Below are 9,746 nucleotides of genomic sequence, written 5' to 3' on the forward strand. Positions count from 1 at the left end.
GTTGCTGTCAGCGCCAGCTGAGCATATAATAAATCATTTCAGGAGCCTCCTGAATAGAGCTTGGAGAGGTCCAGCAACCTCAGCTAAGGAGAATGAAACTGGAGGTCCAAGCTTCCCAGTAAAAAAGGTAGAGATCATACCAGGAAACCATGGCTGAGAGACGACCTATTGCCATAAAACTCCTAGCACAGTGCAAGCATGGCTGAGATTTCTTCAGACCCCAGTGCTCTATCAGAAAATCTAAAGTTTTTTGGGCCGTTTTCAGTTTTCTCGATTTTATCACATTGGCAAATTCTATTCCCATTGACCCTTTTAAATTAAACGCACAGTTCACTGTTTCTGATAGCCGCTAAAAAAAGTATGCATAAGTAGTTTATGTTGTAGTTGCGGAGTACCCCCAAAATGGTTCTTCTATTGCCAAGGGTAGAGGGATCCCATTAAGGCTGCTATTGAGGCAAACACTTCCTTCCCGATCTGTACCAGCAGAGGACAAGCCCACCCAGAATGTACAACGCATTCGTCGATCCTCCGAGTCAGTACGCAGAAACCCCCCCATAACGTATGTCCCGGGACAGCAATGGGACCGCTCGCAGTCATCTGGACCATCCCACTGATGACCCACGACATTAGCGGGACCCCCCACTGACATCAGTTGGACCTCTTACTCACAAACCGCAAGGGTGGGCTTTGTGTAGCCGTAGAGTTCCCAGGTATGGTACAATGACACCCTCCAACATCCCCCATATACCATCTAAAGAGTCCCTTTTTATTAAGTTCCACGAGGTTAATGTATCCGGAGACCCCCTACACAACTACTGAGCCCATCCAATTCCCATCAAGTCACCCTTAAACCCCATTTAACCCTTTATGATTTTCAAACCAAAGTCCAACGAGGATTAGATCCCAGGTGGGGTACTCCTCTGATGGGGTACGGGCTTTATTGAGGAATAAAGTAATTATTTTATCACGCTGCTGGTTCCGTGTTAATTAATACCAGCGTCAGTGTTGTATCTGCTGGACGGGATTACAAAACGGTGACGCTGTCATCAGCCTTCAGTTGAGAGTTAATTCAATATTAATATATATATATTTTTATTGAGGCGTTTTATATGAATATGCGCTTTATGAATAGATTTATTTACATAAGTGTATTTATTAGTGGATTTTATTCACACATTTTCCTCTGTTTCTATACACATTATTGTGAATTTTAAGACTACAACACTGTGACAGTCACAGGCAGCAAACTTTCTGGGCTCCTCGAAAAGAGGAGCACAGGGGAGGAAAAAGGGACTCAGGTCCCAAAGAGGGACAGCATTGGCACACTGATCTTTTAAACGCCCTTTATACCCCTGGCATGATAACGACATAAGATATTTTATGACATGTGGCCAACTCGGCCAGCCCCCTCCCACAAACGTCTTCCGTTTTCTTCTTTACGACGTTCCTTTACGTCTGTCGCACCAACACGCTGCCTCCCAATATGTCGCGAAACAGTGAGTGTACCCCAGGCCTGGCTCGGAAACTGCCCCTATTACCCGCGGTCCCGTCTTAACCTCTTTGTGTTTGTCTTCGCAGGGCACAGGCGGGGTAAAAAGGAAAGCTCGAAGCCTCAGGTGAGAGCGCTGCCCGCACGCTTCTTTCCTCGCGTTGTTTTTCCTTCCTCCGGTATGGGGCGGGCATGCTGGGATATGTAGTCATTTTGACTGGTGCGTTCCCTTGTAGTGAGTTGAGCTGGAACTACAAGTCCCAGAATGCCCCGCTGGCACGTGGTGTTAGTCGTGATAGTTTGTTTCTGCGCTCTGTTTAACTCGGTTAACCTGCCAACTCTCCTTTTTGGGGGATCTATGGCCCTCTTTTCTACAACTTCGTCATATTTATCTCTAGCTGCCACCTGGCCTGTCCTATGAGATCTGTTATGATTGATTGCCCAATTTTCTTACACTAATAACTTCCAAGTGTCCCTCTTCAGGAGGCGCAGTCCCATTTTGTGACCCATAGCCCTACGTGCCTCTTGCTGGTGGGTGTCATCGTTCTATAGTCACAATAATGTGCGCCCGCGTCATTTCTACATAAGCTCACGTTTATAATTGTAAATAGTGTACAGTGTTCCTCTTCTGAATGCCTTACTCGATAAAATAAATGACTCTTAATTAGTCAAAAAGTGAGAAACAAAGTGAAATGCGTCACAAATTCATGTCTTAATAAAACCCTGTCCCCTAACCGCACCTCCCTGTATCTACAGCCCTGGCCAAACGAGTCCCTTTTTGGCCATTCGGACTGTTGGCAGGTGTATATATTAATGCGCTGGACATGCAAATGAATGCTATATATATATATATCTTGTATTTCCCGAGCATTACTGCAGAGTAACTTGTTGTAGAACTATAAATAATAAATATATCTATTATTTACTGGGTGATTTCTTTCCAACAGGGAAAAAGACCACTTCATTTAGGAACAAATGGCAAGAAAGACCCCGGCGTGCCGAACCTATCACACTTTAAAGAACAAGCGAAAAAGGAGGCAGAACAGAAGAAAAAGAGAGTACGAAAAAAGTTATTCTGCCAGAGCAGGGGCTGCACAACTCCAGTCCACGAGGACTGCAAACAGGCCACGATTCTGGGATATCCCTGCTTGACCACAGGCATCTCAATAAAATAAAACACTTAAGAGACCCTTCAGCCATCAGATGCACTTTAAAGCTTAGTGGCCCCTTTTAAATGCACGGGGTGCATTTTTAGAATCCCACTAAATGCATTTGCCCCTTTCAGCTGAGTATACCTCTCCAGGTAGCCGCTCGGAGGGGGGGGGTAAGGGGCAGCCAATCAGTGCCATGAATTGTCCCTTTGACCTTCTTGTTTTGAAGGATACATAGAATTCCTGGCCTGTTTGTGGCCCTCGATCATCGGACTTGTCCTCCACTGCATACTGAATCTCCATACATAGTCGTTACCGATTAACCTATGATGTTCTGGCTATATATTATTATTATTGATTTATATAGCGCCATCAAATTCCGTAGCGCTGTACAATGGGTAGACAAGACATAACAAGTAGCATATATACGTCTCTATACCCATATGCTATACATTGTGTTTCAGTTCAATCTTTACCGGTGGCTTTAGATCGGGTTAAACGTATGATGAGTAGCCTCCGAGCGTACAGCGTGTATGCGTGGACTTCGTAGTGCTATGTAAGGACGCTAGGTGTACAAACCGACATGTTTAGAATTATAGGCATTATCGTGTCTGTCCGGAAAGTGGAATCTCTTCTATATCTGGGGTTGGCAAACAATTCGAGCGCTACTAGCCAACAAAAAAACCCAACTGGGTAGTCCTGCTGTGTCTAAAAACATGTTTAGATGGAAGCAGGTCGTTGGTTAGTTTTCAGTACTTGAGTCACTTATTTTAGATCTCTTGATCTTCCGACAGGCTGAGGAGATGAGGGCAAAGCAGAAACTGGCACGAGACAAGGAGCTCGCAAAGAGGAGAAGCCTCGACACCTTCCAGAAGGACATTCTCAAGCGGCAGAGGGAGTTTGAACAGAAGGTTTTTTTTTTATTTTCATTTAATTTTCTTATTTTTATTATTAAAATAAAATATGCCCAAACTGAGTTTGGCGTGAAAACCCTTCGCCTTTCCCAGGTATGGTTACGTAGAGAATTGGGTACTTTGTCATTCAAAATGCTCCAATTGCTGTTAAAAAAGGCATAGAATAAGAAGATTTAAGTTATGTTACATTCTACCCGAAAAAGAAGCAATAAAATTCAGAATCACAATCAGAATTTTCCCTGAATTAGGTTACCTCTGTTCAGATAAAATGTTATAATCATGGCGTGAGTATTTAGGTTTTAACAAAATAATCAAATTGTGTTACTTCAAAGAAATAGTTGAGGGGGGTCTTGGTTGTATAAAATCAGATCCACTCTTCATTATTACAGCCTTCTTTGGGCTAAAATTCACAAAATGTATTATATGGATATCTATCTTGACAACTTTTAGTTTATCCGGCTTAAAAAAAAATTATTATTGAATCAAATATGAAAAAAATAGGTAAAAGCTAATTTTACTCTGTTCCAGATTTGCTGCAAAACAGATCTAGATTTGTTTTATATTTTTAAATTGGAATGTGCAAATGCAATTTCTTAATCTGACGTTTTGGCAGCAAGTACCACATAGTATTGGGGTTAAAAAGTAAAAATTTGTGTGTGAAAATATACTTTTTTCTGTCTGGTATTGAGCTGAAGTAATGGAAATGTCTTTACAGGAGGCTGATCTGAAGAGCTTGGAGAAAAACGAGCAGCTGGAAAATGAGAACTCCAGAAAAGCTTATTATCGAGAGTTTAAAAAGGTCAGCGGCCACATCCGACGGCTCTTTATTCCACTCGATCGCAATGTGGAACGCGCCCCGTATGTGGATCGCGCCCCGTATGTGGATCGCGCCCCGTATGTGGATCGCGCCCCGTATGTGGATCGCGCCCCGTATGTTGAACGCGCCCCGTGTGTAGAACGGATACATTGTCTGGTTTTGTCCTTATCATACATCTTCTATGTTCTCTCCTCGCAGGTGGTGGAGGCAGCTGATGTTATTTTAGAAGTGCTCGATGCCAGGGACCCTTTGGGTTGCCGCTGCCCACAAGTGGAACAGGCTGTGGTACAGACTGGCACGGAGAAGAAGCTGGTTCTGGTCCTGAACAAAATAGGCAAGTACCAGCACTGTATGGATGGTGGGGGGGGACAACTGGGCAATTGTCCCTCTTCCCCCAGGAGGGTTAGTTGACATTCAAAAGCCCCTCGCCATTAAGTAATGTCAGCAGCAGGTAACATGTATGTAAAGTTGAGAGACACCCCATGCGTGGTGCATCCGCTTTCAATATGGCCTCGTGATTCTGTGCTGAATTCCCTCTATGTTGAGTAGCCCGGCTCTGGAAGCTTTAGGAACCGGCCGCGGCACTTTATAAAGGATAGATTATAATCCTGCAGGGCACTCTTCCCTCGCACTGTATCAGTATGTCTTATTGAGTGTTAATGTTAATGCTGTCCATAGGGGAGTATTTCTATATATATATATATAAACACACACACACACCTGCTTGTTTCTTGCTTTCATTCATTCTAGTTGTTCTTTGCTTAGATTTGGTCCCCAAACCAATCGTGGAGAAATGGCTGAAGTACCTTCGGAACGAGTTCCCTACAGTGGCTTTTAAAGCTTCCACCCAGCAGCAAAATAAGAATTTGGTATTTTATTTCTATTTTTTTTTGTCTGAACTCAATTTTCTTGAATTTGGATGCAGTTTTTATGGGGGCAGTAAAAGTGGGATTGCTTTTAGATCATTGTTATTCAGTTGCACACCAGAGGGCGCTATTGTATAATACAATTTAATAGCATTTACCCCGGACACAAGCTTCAGCATTGAATGCAACAGAATGCCCCAAAAATATGTCTACCGGTGTATTGATTTCACCATCGCGTGCTTTGATAGAATGTCATAGGTATTCAGCTGGTCTTTTAAAAAATGGGTAGAGGGCCACTATTGTTAAAATGCAGATACTTGCTTGTGATATATCCTTTTCCCACTTATTTCTTGCACTCTAAACACAGTTTAGGCCACAATTATCTTGCAAAACATTTACTTGGAATGCACTTTTACTTTGCAGCAACAAAGCAGAGTGCCGATCACACAGGCATCGGAGGACCTGCTGAGCACCGGTGCCTGCGTCGGGGCTGATTCTCTAATGAAGCTTCTCGGGAATTACTGCCGGAACCAGGACATCAAGACCGCCATAAGTGTCGGGGTTGTTGGTACGTCGACAGCAAGTCGAAAACCTCATATATTACGTGTCTTATTGGATCCCTTGGGTTAAAAAAAACCACACAGGTTCTATAGTTTGGTAAAGTTCTTGCCTCCCCTGTCATTTAACATGTCGGTCAGAGGGGAGGAATATCCATGGTACACAGCGCATCAAGTGACCACTGCTGGAGTATATTTGTAATATATATAATTATAAATGCCTTTATCAGAGCTACTGAAGGATTAAATACAATTTTTTTGCCTCATTTTAAAGGATTTCCAAATGTGGGCAAAAGCAGTTTAATCAACAGTCTGAAGAGAGCACGCGCCTGCAATGTGGGGGCAACACCCGGGGTAACCAAGTACGTAATTACCGTGACTATAGAACGCTTTTTCCTCTGTGTCTCTCATCAGTAACCTTGTGATATGCTATTTGACGTAGTGAGAGAGCTACTACTAAGGGGTTAATATTATATAAATCCAGGTCTGTCATTTATCTTCTACAAGATTTTTTTTTGGGATCTTCTTTTGAACGTAATTTGTTTCTTATTTCTTTAGCTCCTGTTGAGTTGAAGCAAGAAACATCACATTTGACCTTTTTAGGCAATATTTCCTAACACCAGACTCTTTAAAACCCCTTAAATCCTTTTATTTCCTCCAGAAACGGTGTAACTTCCATGTCTGTTTAGGGGACAAGTGAAATCTTGTGTAGGCAAATATGACTAGCGACAAATTCCAGAATCAGATGGCTCGCGTCTATACATCAGTTATCCGATACTGGGATTTAAAGCGCCTACATGGAGCGCTCACCTAGATTAAGATCCCGGCTCGAGGGATAGACGTACGGATCGCGAGGGCTATAGCTGACATCTCTTTTTGTTTATCGAAGGTGTCTGCAGGAGGTTCATCTGGACAAACATATTAAACTTCTGGACTGCCCGGGTATAGTCATGGCCACGTCTACATCCGATGCCGCCATGATCCTGAGAAACTGTGTGAAGATCGAGCAACTCATGGACCCCGTGGGGCCGGTGGAAGCCATTCTGAGGCGCTGCAACAAGGACCAGGTGACACGTCGACACGTCTAGCGTTCAGTTTTTGGCTTTTAGCGCGTTTCCCTCTGCATGTCGTCTCGGGTAACATTTTGAATCTTAGATGGAGTAGCCATGGAAAAGGCACGCAGGCAGTGATGTATAGGGCTATTCCGGTAAGAAACCGTAACGCTGGAACATGGTTTCCATGGTGACTTCCCAGAATAGCCCTTTATATATAATCCTGCATGTCATGTATAAGCATGCGCGGATATCATTCCCGAGAGGAGTCTGACTATGTAACGGATTTATTTTGGTTTCAGATTATGCAGCATTACAAAGTGACCGATTTCAGGGACACGCTGGAGTTTCTTTTCATGCTTGCTAAACGTCAGGGAAAGCTAAGGAAAGGAGGGACCCCGGATCACGATAAAGCAGCCAAATCTGTGCTGACGGACTGGGTGAGGTGAGTGAACACTACAACAAAGCGCTACCTACGGCCAAGGAGACAAAGGCGGCGTGCGGAGATTGACGGTTCTTTCTTTCTCTCTCTTCTTCCAGCGGTAAAATCAGTTACTTCACCCACCCGCCGGAGACGCACACCCTGCCGACACACATCAGTGCCGAGATCGTCACAGAAATGGGGAAGGCCTTTGATTTTGAAGCGCTGGAAGCAGACAACAACGAGTGTCTATCAAGTAAGGGCTGGGTGGGATACGTAAAAGGTAGCTTAGTGGAGACTCGCCACCGATGGAACTCCATGAACTTCATGACGGGATGCTTCGCGCATTTGGCCATTGTGTTTGTAACCAAAAACTCAAGAGAAACATGGCCACAGCTTGAGCTGCACCATGATCCTTGTGTTCTTCTACTGTCAAGGGATGGTAGTGCTTTTGCTACAATACGAGGCTATAAGTGTAACTTTACATATAAATAAGATTAAAGGATCTGTAAGTTTTGTATTTGAGAAGCTCGTCTCAGAGTACAATTACATGTATTTCTCCAGAGGTGCAGTCTGCACCCCAAGGCATAGCCATGGAAACTTCTGGGCTGACGACCGCAGGAGGACAGGACGTGGCAGATGTAGAATTAGAAGAATCCAGCGAGGAGACTGAAGCACCTCTGGATTCCATGGAGGAAGATGTGGATGTAGAGGTACAAGGAAGCTTTTGTCAGTTTTAAATTTACCAATGGTGGTTGTTTTTCCCTTATTGGGAAACCATATCAATTATATATATATTTTTAATATTGGGGGTGAGGTTGGTGTTACATCTATCCTTGACTCTTATATTCCATCCTCTATACTCCAGTTTGGCCCAATGACTGTAGAAATCAAACACACCAAAAGCAAACCTCAAACAGAAACTGAGCGGGTCATCCCCAAAGCACCAAACCTGCGGGAGATCAGCTCGGTGGATCCTCTGCAGCAAGGACAAGCTCTCCACGCTGCCAGCAAGAAGAGGAAAAAGCTCCAGAAAAGAGCAAGTGAGTAATTGTACATGATCATAAATGCCTAATGTAACACTGACTTCAATGTTACAAAAGTTAGGAAATATGAAGGAAAAAAAAATACCCCTACAGTTGTAAACAGAAGGACATGGAAAATAAATCCTCTGACATACGTTATAATTTTACTGGCTTGCTTGGAAACCTGTACCTGCTGAAGCATTGGAAAATTATGTAGATTTGGGATTTCTCAACCTTAATTTTTTTTTTTTTTGCAGATAAAATTGCCACCAAACTCTCAGACTCGCTAACGCTGGCAATGAATTTTGGCTTTTCTGATGACTGAACGAGACGTAATCAACACAATTTCAACGGAAGCAGACAAGATATTTTCCTACCTAGTGCTATGTTAAGTTATATATTATATATAATTACATGCTATGGACTGTTCACAGGGTAGACCTGGTAATACAGAACTTAATCCACCAAAATGATCTTTGCCTTTTCACTTCCATATGCCTGAAGAGACTAAAGAAGAGCGATACAAACTGCAGCATTATAGGCCATTTCTACATCAGCTCATTTTTCTGTTTTGGTTTAAATACACTTATTTTGGAGGGTTTTCATGCAAAACAGTGGATCCTGTCCCGTATTTACCAGGTTTCTCCACATGGGGAACATTGAGGTCTATACAGGGCAACACACAAACTTGTTCAAAGGGACACAGTTACAAAGATCTGGTTTGTATATTTATCAGAAAAAAACTTTAATAGAAGACATGTTTTAAAAGTCAGATTACAGATACCGGCACACATTATATACACACAAAGGCAAGCACTTTGAGCTGCAAACGGGACGTAATGCATAATCTATTGCAGGTCCATTCATATGCAGCCGTCGATAAATATTATATTGTATATGGAGCTGATAAACTGTTCAAGAAGGCTCCACTGCAATCTAGAAGAGAAAGAAAATTCATAGTGATACAACAAATATACCCCAACACAGACTGCATAGCAGGGATGGATCCGAATCCCTATGTGTAAAGCCAGTACTTTATATTATAGAGCAAATAAATGCAAGGTGACCTTTTTGCACAGAATAACCAAGTGATAACCTCAATGCCTGAATCAAATGCATACTTTATTATAAATATTTTGCTTGCTAAAAAAAGCCAACTTTAAAAATGACAAATTCATATGCGTTTTAGAATAGAAAGTCTGGGTGAAGAACATTTCCCTGATCGTTCAGCTAAAGGGGCGATCTTTGCTGTACGCCGGTTACCTGGTAATCCCAGCTGGGTGCATTAGATGGACGTTGCTTTACTAGGATAGTATAAAACCCAAGACATTTATTCCAAGAACAGAAATATGTTATTTCTATAAAACCCAAGCACAACGAAACCACTTATTTACATAAATATTTGTGAATAAAATCGGTTTGAAAGTAAACTGCCCACCTTCTGAATTAATACA

At 42.7% G+C, this 9,746-nt stretch overlaps 1 protein-coding gene across 1 annotated transcript; it reads left to right on the forward strand.

Annotated features, from left to right (window-relative positions):
- The first annotated feature begins 1,406 nt into the window (after positions 1 to 1,406).
- Positions 1,407 to 8,762, forward strand: GNL3L (G protein nucleolar 3 like). Its single transcript, XM_053472541.1, has 15 exons — positions 1,407 to 1,496; positions 1,579 to 1,616; positions 2,437 to 2,547; positions 3,435 to 3,551; positions 4,270 to 4,353; positions 4,570 to 4,705; positions 5,137 to 5,240; positions 5,661 to 5,805; positions 6,069 to 6,156; positions 6,684 to 6,861; positions 7,149 to 7,291; positions 7,387 to 7,523; positions 7,832 to 7,980; positions 8,136 to 8,310; positions 8,550 to 8,762. Exons 1-15 carry the CDS (start codon positions 1,484 to 1,486, stop codon positions 8,615 to 8,617), a joined length of 1,686 nt encoding a protein of 561 aa, XP_053328516.1. The 5' UTR covers positions 1,407 to 1,483; the 3' UTR covers positions 8,618 to 8,762.
- Positions 8,763 to 9,746: the final 984 nt, after the last annotated feature.

The sequence above is a fragment of the Spea bombifrons genome, chromosome 8 (assembly GCF_027358695.1).
Source record: "Spea bombifrons isolate aSpeBom1 chromosome 8, aSpeBom1.2.pri, whole genome shotgun sequence".
In the NCBI taxonomy this organism is placed as follows: domain Eukaryota; kingdom Metazoa; phylum Chordata; class Amphibia; order Anura; family Pelobatidae; genus Spea; species Spea bombifrons.